At 45.3% G+C, this 17,223-nt stretch overlaps 1 protein-coding gene across 4 annotated transcripts in view; it reads right to left on the minus strand.

Moving 5' to 3' along the window:
- The window catches only part of epha3 (eph receptor A3), a 218,160-nt gene that overhangs the window by 68,692 nt on the left and 132,245 nt on the right, over window positions 1–17,223 (minus strand). For all 4 annotated transcript variants that reach the window (XM_061225675.1, XM_061225674.1, XM_061225673.1 and 1 more), the window contains exon 3: window positions 14,106–14,766. In XM_061225675.1, coding sequence (XP_061081659.1) covers window positions 14,106–14,766 — 661 coding nt within the window. The remainder of the gene's footprint in view (window positions 1–14,105; window positions 14,767–17,223) is intronic.

Genomic DNA, 17,223 nt, shown 5'->3' on the forward strand with positions numbered 1-17,223 from the left:
ACAGAGCCGCAGACGGCCATTTACCATTCCAGCGTGTGACAGCGATAAGAAGAAAAGCTAAACCGTCTCAATGACGATCATCTCCCTAATTAATAACAGTCCAGTCGAAATCATAAAAGGGACTCAGACGACAGACTTCCGCCCGCCATCTCGGGGAGAAGAAGCCTCCATTGTGTGCAGCCCAGCCTGTGGCCCCCGGGCCCCTGCCTGGGCGAGAGGGGCCACTGAAGCCCCGGCGAGGGCCAGAGGTTTGGCTGTCAGCCGGGCCTTGTCCCGCTGTCAGGCCAGCGTTGGGCTCATCGATCACCGTCACACCCCCCTCCATCCCACGACCCAGCCCCCTGCCGGGGGTCCGGCCCAAATAAACAGCCCCGTCCACCGCCTGTGTCTGGCCACATTCCTCCACCCCACAGTTACCGTCTTTGAAGTGAAAGGGGGGGGAAGGACCCAGTGCCCCGTTTTAGAAAGAGACTACCCAGTCGACTGCCCTCTCATCTTTCCCTGTCCTCTCCCCTCCACCCCTCTCAGGAAGGTGAGCCGATAAAAGTGCCATGAGAAAAGCAAACTGGCTTTCATGCTATGAATAGTGTAGTGGACGGGACTGCTACAGTACGTGATTGGACCAGAGGGGTCCAAACTTGGGGCTGGGAACCAATCTGATTGGATTTATGCAGTCCTACTGGATTAGAAGATCAGGCCAGAGACTTATCTCTGATTGGTGCAGGACTCTGAGGACTCAGATGTAAGTTTGTGTGGTCTTTATCTTCTTTGGGTTTCATTAAGGTAATTATTTTCTGAGTCAGGACTTCAGAATGGCGTCTTCAACTAAAAATAAATAAATAAAGAAGTAGTGCTGAGTCTTCGCTTGTTTTCCCACAGGATCTCTTTTAGTTGACTTTGCATAGCAACAGTATTATTGCTTTGGGCCTTTCTGTAATTTAATTAGTTTTGTTACTGCATAGAAAAGTGGGTTGATGTGAATTTTATAAGTGAAATGTCCCCTGGTGTTTGTTGGATAGCATCTGAATCATACAAAATGGCAAAAATATAAACAACACGCTGCAGTTCAGTCCTTTTTTATTCTCATGTCACCAATTGTTTGAAAATTCTGCTTCATCACCAAAGACTTTTAAATTTCATAAATGGTTAAAATGAGTCTGATATTATTCCACTACTCCACTAATCAAGATGTAAGAAAACTGTCCCTCTAAGCTGTATGATCATGCTCTGGGTCATGTCAGGACCTTTGGAGGAAAATGTCTTCAGTGTCAGAAATCTGGCTAAAAAATCAGATAGAAAACTACTCAAGAAGTTCAGTGTCCCGTCACGAAAAAAACTGATTTGAAAACCAAAAGCCATGAATCCGAGCAACTGCAATGGGTTCCATCTGGGACCCGTCCTCAGTTAATGTAGGGTAATGCCTGCATGAAAGCTATTCAACAAACCCTAGAAATCACAGTCGCCTGGAGAACAAAGGCTTGCGTCTGGAGTGGGAGCGGCCCGAACGTGCCCTGCGAAGGTGTCAAACTGTTACCATCTGAGGTGACGTCAGGTTCGGCCCGCTTCGAATCCCAAAGACATGACGCGACTCCTCAATCCCCGTATACGGCACACAAAGCAGGAGGCTGACCCCACTTGACACAAGTACGCCCCTCAAATGAATATGTTATCTCCGCCGGCATATTACCCTCTATCAGTGTCACTCTTCCCTTGTGCCTAACTGGGGTTCAGTGCTAGCTAACAAAATGCGCCCGGGATTCAAGGAGGTGCTCCCAGGCTCTGAGGGAAGATGACAGTGAGATGCACTGCAATAAGACGAACGCAGGAGCCCAGACGCACCGGGGCGGGCGAGACCGACTCCCGAGCAGACTTCGGCATTTGGCGCACCTCTGCGGTTAGGTTTCCATGTCGACAAGAATCACAGAGCTGCGAGAAGAGAAACGCTGGAAAAAGGCCGGGCCTCTCACTCCAAAAGTCCTGGGATTGAGTACCTGGTGTTCTCTGATGGAAATTTCAGACAGAACGCACACGGATAGGGTGGACCGCCGCAGGTGCAAGCCCGAGACACTGGAGTGCTACCCACCCCCTCCTCTGATGATGAAATCCCCTGAAATGGATCTGAGAAAATAACAGTTCAAGAAGCAAAAGACGGTTTCGCCACTTGCACTAGATTAGGCTGCCTGGACAACACATTATGACTTTTACCATCTGTGCTATGAACTGGATTATGACAGTTTGCCAGTGTCATACCACAGTAAACTGGACCAAACCAGACTGAAAACCAATTTTTGTTTTAAAATAGAAAAAGTGCAAGCTAATGTGGCTACGTAACAGATTTTACAGCTGAACAGCTACGGTATGTCCAATTTAGAGGCATGAGTTATTTTTTAACTTCATTGTTAAAACGTTTTCATGGTTAAAACGTTGGTATGCTTTACTAATTTGCCTTTCTTTTTTCGGCGAAGTGTCCTGCGCTGTTAAAAGCTCTGTGCTCTGTGCCGTTAAAAGCTCTACATTTCCTTAACAACACTTGCTACATGGCTGTGAGCTGCCCAAGAGGACAGCGCGATATGGACCGATGGCAGTACACAGTCAGAAGGTGACATACATTCACACCAGCGACACAAAAGGGAATAGCATTTTAATGCTAATTCACAGATATAACACAATCTATAGATCTGCTTTCCGTGAGATACAGGGCACAATGAGATTAATCTCTGGGCTTTATACAATGACTGTGTATGCATTTATGAGTACAGTAGGTCTTCGTAGAGGAGGAGATTAAAGCCAAGATCAATACATTTGAATCGTTTGTTGTGTTGCTGATGACAGCTGGAGAAAAATTAACAACAACAAAAAAAGAAATGCAACGAAATGCAAGTTGTTTTTAAGCCATACTATTCAGTCACACACATTATGATCTGGCTTCAGCTTCGACCTTTACCTTACCTATCTGAAAAAAATAAACAGAAGTAGGTAAGGCAATGTCATATGACTACATTATCGGTTTTCTTAGCATCAACCCTTAAAAGGTAATTAAAAGAAAATTAGGCACAGGGATTTTGAATTACCCTGTTAAAAAGCAACCCCGCTTTTGACTGTAAGGATCCTGACTGAGGGCCTCAGAAATATTAGAACATACTGTCAGATTTTCTGGGGTGGTTGGGCCCAATGTGAGATCTTTTTATGGCCATTTTCCCAACAGTTAAAGATAGCAATAGAGATAGCTAGCTAGTGCTCATCTCTCGGTGGACTAATATCAGTACCGCTAGCTAGTTAGTGAAATGGATTGCAAACCATTCAGCAATAAATATATGCAGAGAAGTAGATAAGCAGGACATCAAACGTTAGGTAGATAGATTTAAGTTAGCTCCCTAGCTAGCAAAATAATAAATAGCTAGCTAGCGAGACAGCCAGACAGACAGATCGCTCGCTAACTCGGAAGATAAACCATAGCAGTTTTTTTTATTCCTAGCTAGCCAGGGATATTTCTATTTAGCTAGCTAGATGTAGCCTATTTTGTGGTTCAATGTTTATAAATAATCAAGATATTACATACGAAGCACTACATTTTCACAAAAGCATCGCTAGCTAGCCGATGCAGAGCCTACACACACAGCAGTAAACAAATACGACTGACGTCATTGCAGAGACGGAACCGTAAACGTGACCCGGGAGGGGATAGGCTTTGTAGGGTGGATAGAATTTGTTGTGACCGCGCCCCTAATATCTGGTGGGGCCCCTGAGCCCACCTATCGCATTAAAAATGCTTATTAAAAAAGCGGATGTATGATTTTGGTTCAAACATTCCAATAATGACCTTCCTGCTTTATTCAATTTAGCCTAAGTTACTGGAACACTTGAGCATTAATCTATGTATTTCTGCATTTTCCTATCACAAGAAAAATGAGAAAAGCCTCAGGAAAATATTGTACCTGCTACAAAGGTCAACAAATCTATATTCTGGATTCATATTTCTTGTTTGTCAATTAGGGATAATTCAAAGCTGCAATCGAGCATTGTACTGTAAAATAAATACAATGGAAAATCTACCCCCTCACAAAATAGCTTGTAATGATTTCCATTCCACAACATTTTGACATTGAACATGAACAACCACAGTTAAGAAATGCCAAGGATTTGTTCAAACCCATTCTCTGCCTGCACTGTTCCATACAAGTTCAAGCCAGATCCCAAAGTCAGTGAGTATTAATGGATAACTGGCCTTGTCAAAGTGGCGCTGGTTTAGTTTGTGAGCAGTGCTGGTTTGGTTTTCAGTCTGTCTGAACACTGCTGGCTTTAGTATAGCGGCTTTGACACTCAGCTATCCCACAATTCCAGTCAGGACCTGATGAGTCTCCAGTTAATTCATGCATTATTTGTTACTATTGTACAGTCATTATCTGAATATATAAATTTGTTGTCAAACATTTGGTATGCTGCGCATTCTGGCACCGGACTCCCGTACTGACACCATCGCTGCTTGCATTCACAGCTTTTTGGGGACCCAATTATGAGACCGCAGAGTGTCTGCTTTTTCTCATGAAGTGGAAGATTCTAGATTCTTCTAAGCCTTCTGGAGGCTTTAATATGGTTTCCGCACACTGACATGGGAAAAAAACGATATTCGCATCGGGGTAAAAAAAAAAAAATCACACTCACAAGAGGAGATACTGGAATGGTTTTACCGTGTTTCCACAGTCGCATTCAGTAACGTTTTACGGTAAGTGTATGCAATTCCAGTAAAAGGAAAACATTTCAGACTGCATATCCGTTATAATTTGAGCTCGTTCAGACACGCCATTCTTTTTGGGGAAGCTGTTATAGGTCCTCTTACTGTCGGTGCAGTGTGTCCTGTTAGGATCCATGTGTAGACGCAGCGTGTCCTCTTAGTTATGGTGTTAATTGCAGAAAACTGGCCTGACTCCTGAACACTCTTGAGGGAGAACCAACCTTCGCAATCCAAGACTGGGGAAATTAATGAGCTCTTCTGCTGCTCAGCCCAAAAACAAACCAAGGCAACAGAAAATGACCCCACCCCCACACCTTATATCTGAGCCTCCACTGAAGACTACAGCGGGTGTTATAATTATCACAACTATTATTATGCATTCCCAAATATGTACAGTATGCTGCTGGAAAACAAGCCAAAAATATATGTATTTAGGCTCTCATATTGTACTGACAGTACGAGTCACTGTGTTCGCAATATTATCGTGAGAATTGCTGAACTCAAAATGTGGGAGAATGCCGAGAAAACCTGAGCCATGTCGGCAGAGTGCAGAAATTCACAAACCTGAGTGAAATGAAAGGTATCACACTTGTGCTGAAGAATACTGGGCTCACAGCAGTGACCTGCTACACAAATAGCAAGCCTGTAACCAGACGATTCAATGTGTTCCCTTCCAGACTTAGGATGCTAGTTATCATCACAACTTGAGTAACAAACACTTGCTACCCTGGTGTAAAATCCAGCTATGACCAGCTTGAAATTACCAGCTCCCATCTGTTTTAAAACATAGCTTGAGCTGGTCAAATCATGTTGAGTATGGAGCTGGTCTGAACTGCTCAAGCAACTACCAGCTGTTTCAAAACCTAGTTTGAGCTGTTTCTTTTTTGCAGGGTCGTGCATACTCTCACACAATCCCATGTTAGGTAGCACGCATGCTTGCACGCAATCACACATAGACCTGGCTGCAAGATCCAGTTGAAGGATTTTGGGAGCCAATCAAGCGCTCAAACATCCCAGAAGATCAAGAGGCGGCTCTTTCAGTCTGTATTACGTTCATCCCTACGCCGAGCACTCTTCATCCTTTGGTGAGAGGTGGCTTGTTAAAATACCCCGTCCTACTTTCTTCAGAGGCATTAATAAGGTCTGATAACTAATCAGGGGTTAGAGAGCCCAGGGATTGTGTATCCAGGCAAATCCACCCGGAATGTAAACCACTTGCGGTCTCAAAGGAACGGCCAGGCAGCTGTGACCGCGGGACGCAGCACAGACGCACAGACATCCGGCCCGGGGGTGTCGTCATTTTTATGTGTTGTTTTTAGATTGTGTTTTGGTTTGAGGAATTTCGCACAAGGTAGCGGGCAGCTCACCTGCTCCGTGGGGCTCCTAATGAAAGTACCCCATCGTCCGTCCGTCCCCCCCACGTGCTAACAGGAATTAGCCCGTTAGCAGACCCACACACAAGCCACAGCTCCGGGGTGAAAAAGACAAAGGAAGAGGGCCCTCCTTCTAAAGACTGCAAGGTTGTGTATTTTTATTCCTTTCCCCCCCGGTGATGGAAACCGACTGTGGTTACAGCATTTATCCTCTCCACAGGACTGCCAGCATCTTGAAAAGGAATTACTTTACATTGTACTATTTTCAGATTTGAGCCCGTCAGTGAAATTGATAATTAAATGTGAATAAAATCACATGAATCCCTGGTTAAGCATGTTAATGTTTCTGCCCTTTCGCCTCCACTGTTAAAATTGCCTGTTGTGTCTAATCATGTTGTAATGTCATACTTGAAATACTGGATCTTCTGCAAAATTGTTGTTCTGAACATTTTTTAATCAGTAAAAATGTACTCTTCAGCTTATTGGGTGCACTTGACCAGGATTACAGCTCATAAGGTACACATGAAAGTAGGCAGCAGAACCATGAGGTTGGATTTCTTGCGCAAAACTGGGCATGACTGGGGTCTTGGGCTTGATTTCTGAGTATGGTTCGACTATGGTTCTGAATTATCATATCATATCTGAGCTTAATCTGTGGATACACACATTTTTGTATTGACCTGTGCTTGTTTCTTTTCTTCTTTTTTTTTAAATAATATCTTTTTGCATCTTCTCCAAATTCGGTTAAATATCCAAGGGGTTTAGCTGTCTGCCAGATAAGGGAAACTTTTCTGTTTAAGTAGGCCTGAGATATGTTTTGTAACTCGTGTTATTTTCCAGGTGACTCCTGAGAAATGTATCTGTGGTGGTGTAGTAATTGTTTCACAACTTCCTCCCTGGCAGCTGATCTGACATTTGATTGCTGCATACTGATGAGGTGAGGTGAACATATGTGTGGTGAGAAAGCACCATCTTGTTCAGGTGAAAATCCAGGTAAATTTGGTTGAAAAGTGAAAGTTTTCTAGCCGAGCAAAATAATCTGAAAATCTCCGCTATGTATATTGGGGTTAAGCAACTTTGTCCAAAAGTCTCTGAACAGATTTCCACCCCTCTACATTATATGTCAAGATTCCAGCTTTTGCTCACAGGGAACGGAGCTGATCAAACCAAACCATTTTCCTTTCTGATGAGCACAGCAGTCAGATATGTGATTTCACACAGCTGAACAAGTTTGACTATGCTAATGGCCTGTAAAGAAACCATGCCTGCAACCTGAGCTGAGAGAATACACCTGGATTTTAGTGATGTGAAAAACGATCCAGTTTCCTCCATTTCATCTCAGAAATGTATAGCATCTCCCTAGGACGCGCTTAAACTCCGATGCAGCAAATAATTCTACCAGCTTTCAACATTGTGTGGTGATGTCCCCAGCCCTCAGAACATAATGACAAAACAGCACTGTGTAAATACAAGGGACAACTCGGCTCCCTTGGTAAAATGGTCTCAAACAGACAGAAGTGTTTATTTATTTTAATAGTTTTATACTGTTTCTATGCAGTCATACAGTCCTACACACAGTTATGGAACAGGGCTTGAAACCACAAGGTTGCCAGTTTGATTCCCAAGTGTGCCCCTACTTCAATATCCTGAAGCAAAGTATTTAAATTAGATAAATCTAAATTATTTCAGTAAACACCCAGCTGTGATATAATATGGACTAATGTTTAATGTGAGTTGCCCTTGCACAAGGGTGTCCACCAAGCAATTAAATTATAATATTAATCAGGCTACCATAGACATGTCACTTCCACGTGGCCCATAGTCTTATTTTAAACTTACAGAAGTTGACCCTGGTCTAACACACACGTACACATACACACGTACACGTACACACACACACACAAACACACACACACACACACACATACACACACACATGTACACACACGCAGACACACACACACACACACACACACATGTACACACACGCAGACACACACACACACACACACACGTACACACGCGCAGACACACACACGTCCACATGCCCTGCACACCAACACACAGATACATAGGCAGAACATGCTGCATCACTTTTTCCTCCGAGACAACAGGCCACGAAACATTTAACAAAAGGGCGCTCTCGTCTGGCAGTGTCATCAAAGCCCCACCGAACGCCTCGGGTCCCAGAGAAACGGGTCTGTGAGCGCCGCTCTCGTGACCGCCATCGAGCCCCTCGGAGTAATCAATCCATTAACGCCGCGAGTCTGCGGAGAGGTCAGGGAGCCGCACCGCTCTCCAGCCCGGCAAGGCTGCAGCTGTCTCGGCCTGGTAACATAAGCCCTTATTAGCCTCCATTAGCCCACTCTCAAACTAATAAGAGATTGTCAAATACATCTAAACATTCACACAACTGGGCACAAATATGATAACACGGCGGACCGGGATCTTAAAGCAAAGCTATCGGCTGTCCGTCCACTTTTTCTCCCTCGTTTGTCTGCTCCGGAATCCCCGCCAGTATTGCTTTCAGCGGGGGGGACTTCTGCTGCTGATGTCTGCCTCTCTTTGCCTAACACAAAAAAATGTTAACATCTAAAATGTCAGCTAGCGTTGCCCCAGTCTCCGCTTGAGACCATAAATCAATGAGGTAGGCAAACTTGGGAGACACATGAAGTTATTCACAAGGCCCACATTATTCTAATGAATAAATCTCGGGGTGCTGTTGCTTCTTTTCAGCGGAAGAGTCATTAATCTACACGGTGTTTTTGACTGCCAATTCAGGCGCAGTCCAACAAGCGGGCTTTTGTCCCGCCACCTCGCGCTCATGCTGAGTTTTCGGTAGTCTGCCTATTATCAGACGCCGGTATGCAGAGATTGTGTGAGATACTATTATCAGAGATTGTCCTTTTTCGCCTACAAGTCTAAACCGCATCGGCACAGGACTCCTTTGTCCGTGAGGTTTTGTGGACGGTTATGAAAGTGCTCGCAGCTTTCCCATAAAGCGCACAACCTCTCAGGCCCGGCCGTAGGAGCTGGCGAGACGCCAGCGCGGTGCGTTTGGGAGATTTCGTGATTCGGGGATATGCGGGCACCTGCGCCTGGGTGGGTTTGTGAAGCGATTAAAGCAGTCACTTCCCGGCCACCGAGGGAGAGCCCGCGCAGGAAGCACACCTGAGCGTGGGCATGTTTGATATGCACGGTCAGGCGTGCGGGAGTCTGCTGTGTGGGCCCTAGGGCTGCATTAGCGCTTAGCGTGAGTTACCGCTACGGAAAGCGTGTGCCAGGAACGGGTCAGGCGCCAAGAAAGCGTCCTCTGCGCGGCCCACAGAAGCTAAATCTATAGGCCGCCGTGTTCACGTCCGTGACTTCGTTGTTTGCTCTTGATTAATCGAGACATCGCGTCAATTCGCCGCGTCGTTTCTACGGGTTTGCGATGTGAAACCCCTCATCAGCGCGGAGCCAATGCGCCAGTTTTCATCAGTAGACTTCTGTTGGATAAACATCTGGTCAGTTTGGAGAGCGCACTTTACGTGATGCGGTTTTGTGCGATGGGCTGTTCTGAAGCAAAGATCGGTGAAGACTGTCCATTCACCAACAGCTCCCCACCAACCTCAGCAGCCTCTGTTCTGCTCTGAGGGGCACTCAGTCCTGTGCATCCAGCCTGACCACACGCTCTAAACACACACCTAAAATAGCAAAGCGCTATTTGGGGAAAAGTCATAATGATGTTTACACAGAGTAGGGTAATTACAGTTGATCTGAAATGAATAAAAAGAAGTAGTGGAAGCCCAAAGGGAATTTTGGTTTTCCTGCACATTTTTTCACCCTCTGTTGCTTTTTATTCTTATGCTTGTACAAATAATAATAATAATAATAATAATAATAATAGTAATAATAATAATAATAATTTGTAACATTATTATGGTTATTATTATTATAAATAATTATATTCTTCTTTAATGGTCAATATCATGCTACCCCATTGAAGCCTATAACTGTACACCAGGGTCAATTCAACTGACAAATTGTAACAGACATTTTCAGCTGTTATTTGATGTATGTAACTTCAATTTACAATTAAAGCAAATTATCAAAATAAACATGTTTGTCCAGTTCTACTATATGTGTATACATGACGCTTCGAACCTTGAAACACAATGAGTTATTTTGTATTGATGTATTCATTTCATGTATTTTACAGTTTTTTGATGCATTGAATCATCATTCCATCTTCAGATTTCAGATAACTGAGATGTCCTCAGCCATATCTTGCCAGCGACACTGAAAATGCATTCAGTTAACTAAGGCAACAAGTGAGGCTACATATGGGGCAAGGTATTGGCTAGGTATTGGATTGTGAGTTGGGCCAAGTAAGGGAACCGCTTCTAGATGGCTTAGTACCAGCTCTGATGCTGGCACCATAACTGTGTGATTGTGGTCAGGGCAGGCGAATCGATAAACGCAAAGAGCTTGGTTCTGTTCTTTGGTGCAGAGGGATGCTGTGCTGTTTCAAAGATGTTGTGTCTTTCTCCACCCATGCACCAGTCAAGTTTAAAACGCTCCAACTTCCAACTTCTAAATTAGAATTAAGCTTGCATCCTCGGTTCAGTTCACGATTGGCCCCAACCCTGCTGCACACATTCACTTCACAAGCACGCGTGTGATGTGCACAGATGGAGGCACACGCAAAGTACCCACACACGTTCAGACAAACACGCACTCACAAACAATAGCACACACGCACACGCTACACCCAGAAATTCCACCTCTGAACATATTTTGACTTACGGGGAAGAGAGTGGAATGAAGCAGAACACTTTATGAGCGGTGGTGATTTCTCCTGGGACCTGGCTCAACTCAAATAATAACACAGACAGAGCCTGGTTTCTCAGCAGGCCAGCTGCCAGTCCATTTATTATCATAGCACAGAGCTACACCAGCTCTGGACCGCATACGGTCCAGTCCAGCCAATTTCCCTGCTCCCACTGTCCCTACATATAGATTTCTCCTGGAGTCCTATATACATTTAACCAGACCCCTAAACCTGCACTGTCTTTCTACCATTGTTTATTATGCCATTATCTTTCTAGTGCTGGGTGACAGGGATCTGGTCATATTGATAAATCACACTTTTCGAGAGCTGTCCACTTGGCATGTCACGTCAAAGCACAAGCACTTTCTCACAGTTTGTTTTTCCCTGACATAATATGAAATTGCGGAAATTATTTAAGAGCCAGGCAAGTAACCGTAACTGAATAATAAGCTCGTTTTTTCCTTTGCCCAGTTCTGCCCTTTTATCTGCTCATTTTGAATTTCGAGTTGTGGTTGGCGTCTGGATTGGCAGCAGGGCCACCCGTACCCACACACGGAGCCCTAGCAGAGGAGGTGTCCTCCGATGCCCTCTCTCTGTGGAGCCCGGGGTTTACGCTCCACACACCGACCTGGCACACTGGCAGAGCGAGCCCCAGTCGACGGGCACTGTGTCTCGCGGATGACAACTGGCAGCGGGGACCTCGCACACCACTAGGAGGAGCTAAAGCAGCGGTATCCCAGGAAACACTAATTGGCTTAAAGCACCCCTGCCTCTGTGTCCCACCACTGCGTAGTCTGCCATAGTCAGCTAATGACAGGCAGCTGAGGAAGGAACCTACACTCTCTTATGTGCTCGGCCTGGTCACCTGGTAGCATTAAGAGAACATTGCTGAAAACCAGGAGGTGCAAAGGAGAGGTCACACCATGCCTCATACTGCCCCTGCTGCAGCTCTTCAGCTTTCCGTGTTTTATTTCTTTTTACAATTTCATTTATCGTGCCTTGAGAAAACCATTATAGTACCCGGTTTCCCATTTTGAAGTGTGAAATATATACAACACTATGGGAAGGTATTGTACTGTATATTTTTCTTGACGGGGTAAATTCTCCAATCTTGATGGGAAATCTTGAAAGATTCAATTCGGTCAAACGGATATAGCTGAGAAACAGGTCAGGCGCTGTTCATGTTTTTAGAAAAGAGAAAGAAAAGAAAGAAGTGAGGATACAGCCCATGTTCTTCCTCATATTTATTTATTGTTGTGCTCAAGCATATTGAAGTGAAATAGCATTGTCTAATTTATATTAGGTGTATTTTGAAGTAATACTTTTTTATGTGAAAATTTTACACAGGAAAAAACGACCACTACTAAGGCCTCTAGTCAAAGTAACTGCACTGACATGTAACTGCTTTTGTCATTTACCTTGAATGCAATTTTCTTACATTTTTATTAAGTAATTTTGGTACCTCACAAACACTTAATATAGCAACAGAAAAGTAACTTTATTAAGTACTTTGTTTCATCAAAGTTAAGGTCATAAGAACATCAAGCATGGATAAAATAGAAACTCATGTTTGACACCCTTCCAAAACACCTTTTTATGGGCTTTAAATGCACCCAACCATTCAGCTGCATAACCCTTCTGAAGGACACACACACACACACACACACACACAAGCACAGACACACTCGTACACACTCATGGACACACACATGCTCAGACACACACACACACGCACACACACACACACACACACACACACACACACACACACACACACACACACACACACACGCTAGCGCACACAGACTCTCTCTCTCTCTCTCCCATCTCTGGTCACATCCCCCAGCCCTGCATGCCAGACTCTGAATGATTCAGCCAGGACCCTAATGAGGTGCTGCAGTACAGTGTTACAGAGCCCTACAGTAACCAGTCCAGCATGTCCCACTGCAGAACCATGCGGTACACACACCCTGTGGGTGACCAGAAGGCTCAGGTTCCCCCGCCGTCAGCAGAGAGGTGTGTTTGTGTCCCTCCACCACATCCCCACTCAGCGATTAAAAAGGGCTTTCTCTCCTGGCCTTCGGTCTATATGTCCTTCCTGAAGTAGAGTGGTATCCTCTCTCGGTAATCACAGGTCACTGGGATAGCGTTTTTCCATCCATCCATCCATCCATCCATTTTCTGAACCCGCTTATCCTGAACAGGGTCGCAGGGGGGCTGGAGCCTATCCCAGCATACATTGGGCGAAATGCAGGAATACACCCTGGACGACCAGTCCATCACAGGGCACATGCACCATTCACTCACACACTCATACCTATGGGCAATTTAGACTCTACAATCAGCCTAACCTGCATGTCTTTGGACTGTGGGAGGAAACCAGAGTACCCGGAGGAAACCCACACAGACACGGGGAGAACATGCAAACTCCGCACAGAGAGGCCCCGGCCGACGGGGATTGAAACCCAGGACCTCCTTGTTGTGAGGCAGCAGTGCTACCCACTGCACCATCGGTGCCGCCGCGGGATAGCGTTTTTGTACTTCTAAAATAATACTCTAGATAACATCGACGCACTGCAGACATCGCTACAGACCTTTGGAACTGTCGATCGATCATTTGATTTTAAGGGTGCCATTCAATGAAATCTCAAGGAAAGGAAAACCAGGAGTGCCATCACTTCTGTGGTGTCTCCTCTCCAGACATTGCTTAGGAGCTGGTCGCTTCTTCCACAGGCGGACCCAGCAGGCACACAAGTCACTTGTCAAAGGGGTTCCTTGTGTTATACCGTACCTGCACATTTCCCAGAACACGTGCATGCAGTGAACACCCCACACTTCAAAACTTAAAGCCGAATGCATTTTATCCTGCCTGTCGCAGCAAGCAGAATGGGTGTAAATTTGTTTACAGGTTAATTCAAGCTTGATTTAATATTGCTGATCTGACAGGAGGCAGACCATATTTATTTATTTATTGATATAAATATGTTCAGGTGTGAGTGATTTCAAAAAGCCTGGTGTCAACGTAACTTGTCTGGGAACCTTTGGTAATGTGCAGGCGTACTTGTAGACCTTTCGGTCTCTAAGGGAAGATGTAGCATTGAGATTGTGAGCACAAAAACAGGCAGTATCGGCTTGAAAGAAAGAGGAAGGGGGAGGGACGAGGAGAGAAACAATGTGTGAGCCTTACCTTGGCAGGAGACCCCTCGTTCCTCGAAGCCGATGTCACAGAGGCATTTCCCGATGGGCACGAGCCACTCCCCCTCAGTGCTGCAGTACATTTTGGGCGCGTCCTCCTCCTTGGAGTTGTTGACACAGGAGCCCTGCACCTCCACTAGGGACTGGGAGTCTGTAGGCACCGTGTCGGGAAACATGGCCAAGTTCCTCACCGTGAACGGGCACTTCTTAAAGTACACCCTCACCGACACCAGGGCGACGCAGGCCCCCAAGTCCTGGAAGGCCAGGTAGAAGCCTTTCTGCGTGACGGGCCCCACCTCCCGCACCTCCGTGTTGAGCTTGAGGATGCGGTCGCCCAGGTCCATCTGCGTGAAGCTCTCGTCGGCGGCGATGGTGTCGATCTTGGCGAACTGGTGCTCCCGGAACTTGGCCCCCTGGTCCTCCTCCGTCTCCATGTAGTAGAGGTTGAAGGTCTCCTTGCAGGTTCCCAGGACCAACGGGATGCTGTTGCAGTCCCTCAGGGTGAACTTGAGCTCCACGTAGATCTTCTGGGCTGAGTTTCGTGGGATCCAGTTGGTCCGCAGCCAGTTGTTCTGGCTGTACTCCATGACGTTGCACACCTGGAAGGTGCGGATGGGAGTGTAGTGCTCATCCACTCCGCTTATCTCTTCCCACTGGGGGCAAGAGAGAAGGACATTGTCACACTCCCGTACACCGCTGATCACAGATCACTGTCTGCTAAACTGATCCTGATTGACAACAATACTCACAAAAAATCAAGATGGAGACAGTTTTACGGTGGGTTAACCAACAATAGTTTTCTTAATGGAAATGGTCATTTTCAAAGACTTTTAACGTATGTGAATTTGGTGTCAGAAAAGTCAATAGACGTCTTTAACAGTAATGACCATTTACTCAATTCTAAATTACCCTCGCCTGTATGAGCTGATTCTCTGACTGCATTACCCTCAGACTGTATGAGGCAGACCCTCTGACTGCATGATGCACAGAGTAGCTTTGGGTTGAGAGCGGTTTGCTATCAAATTAAACAAATGGGTTCAGTTGAAGCACAGACTGAAGAATTGCCCTGTTCCTGCTTCCTCTTTGCCCAAGTGTAAAAGTAACGCCTATACAAATGCCCATTTAAAAATCAGCTGTGACCAACAACAAACTTCCTTTCCAAGATTGCAGTACTAATCGCAACAACCCTTTCCACAGTTTCTGATAATCGACAGTAGCAGTACAGTTTCTGATAACAGTACCGTTTTGAAAGGTACAAGCTGATACTTTCACCGTGTCAACACGGAAGTGGTAAATCCAAAGTATTGGATTTATGTCGTGAGTTCCTATCTAATGTTTTTGGCTGCTTGTTAGAACATTGCCAATAGAGAAGAGCTATGTTAGCGTACAAATCTTGATTTCTTAGGTAACCCGTTCCATCATTTTTCCAATCTCCTGAAGCCAATTTTTTTTTTTTTCATCGAACGGTAACTTGTGAGACTATTTGAACTGTACACCCTGTTTATGGCGTTATAATTCATTTTTCTGCTTCACATATAAAAACACAGGCTTCCTCCCAGCATCAGCGTTTCTTTTTATCTCAAGACAAGGCACAGTGAGGAGACACACAATTCATCACAAAATGTCTAACATTAACTGAACACTCACAGGGGAAGCACTAAATACTTTTACGATAGCCGTTTATGTTACAACTGTAACAGAGCCAACAGTAAATATTTAAATGCTAAAACATTCATACGGACACTCCGTTAGAACCAAATTTAAAATAGTTCTACAGTTTGAGGACTTGCGCTGACACTGTATTGCAGTGTTCACTTGCATGGATTCCCAGCGCTTGACTTTTATTGATTGACTGTTCTAAAGCGAGCTCCACGACGCTGCAGTAATTCAAGACGCCGGATTCCAGGGCGGTTATTGATGTCCCAAATGCAGCCCAGGTGCCTGCCTCACATTATCAGATTGCTGAGAATGGCTGTGTGTTGAGCCACGCTGCCAAAACAAATGAAGGGAGATGTAGGACGTGTGGGCCATACGTTTGAGAATAGCATCGAGCCACTAGCGCCATTCTGTACGTGACATCATTATGGTGATACCCGCCCGAACCTTCCGGCGGCCGCCCGTCACGCACGTACGCACCGTGGCCAGTTCACATCCAATTCATCACATCGCCTCTCGTGTCAAGTGGCCTCAGAGCGTATCATTTTTTTTTCCAGAAAAAAGGCATAAATGTGTTTGTGAAGCATGTTTAGCGAGTTCAGGAGAGGACAGCGGCGTTTGGCGGGCGGGTCACATCGGCCAGGAGAGGCAGGGAGAGATTCCTCCGGGGGGTGAGATATTACCTTGGTCTGGCTGGGTACAGGCCCAGAAACCCAGGCTGCCAAGGCAAAGTTTGGCAGGGCGTCGCCAGATGTGTTAACATGTTGCATGCAGCGCTTGCGTAACGTCACAAGGTTTTTGTTGTGGGTTTCAACAAAGGAGAAAGAATGCCGGTTTATGAGGTGACCGTTGTGTGTTTGGTTTTTGTGGGAACGCTTTGTTTGTTGTCTTGAACGAGCATGCAGCGCTGACTGCACGAAGAGGACAAGCGATTGACTGGCAGCGGAAGGAATTTTAACCAAATTAAAACAAAGGAACATGCAACATTGATTAAATATCGCCTTCCTTCTTCTAAAGTTATGGTTAGGCGTGTTTGTGCATCTACAGAAAAATGTCCTGCCCAGTGTCAAGCAGAAACCTTGAATTTTCACCACAGCAATATTTCAAGTTTTCAACCACAAAAATGTAGAATTAAATGACAGTTTATTTATGTTGTTATACTCAGGTGAGTCGAATTGAGATATAAATATCATTTTCAAGGTACCCCCGTCCAGGAATATGCAGCATAAACAATCACACACCATAAAATGCAATTCAGCACAGTATAACATGAGGTGTTATGAGGTAAATGATTTTCCATGCCACCAGCACCACACACAAATTACATGGTTTCTGCATGACACCATATGTTAAAACGCAAAGTCTGCTTCATGGCAGTGTGTCATAGTGATTTACACCAAAGCCCCAGCCCTGCCCAGGTTAGCGGGGTTGGCACGGGAAGGTGGCTCGGTCCC

Source organism: Conger conger, chromosome 17, assembly GCF_963514075.1.
Source record: "Conger conger chromosome 17, fConCon1.1, whole genome shotgun sequence".
NCBI classification, from domain to species: domain Eukaryota; kingdom Metazoa; phylum Chordata; class Actinopteri; order Anguilliformes; family Congridae; genus Conger; species Conger conger.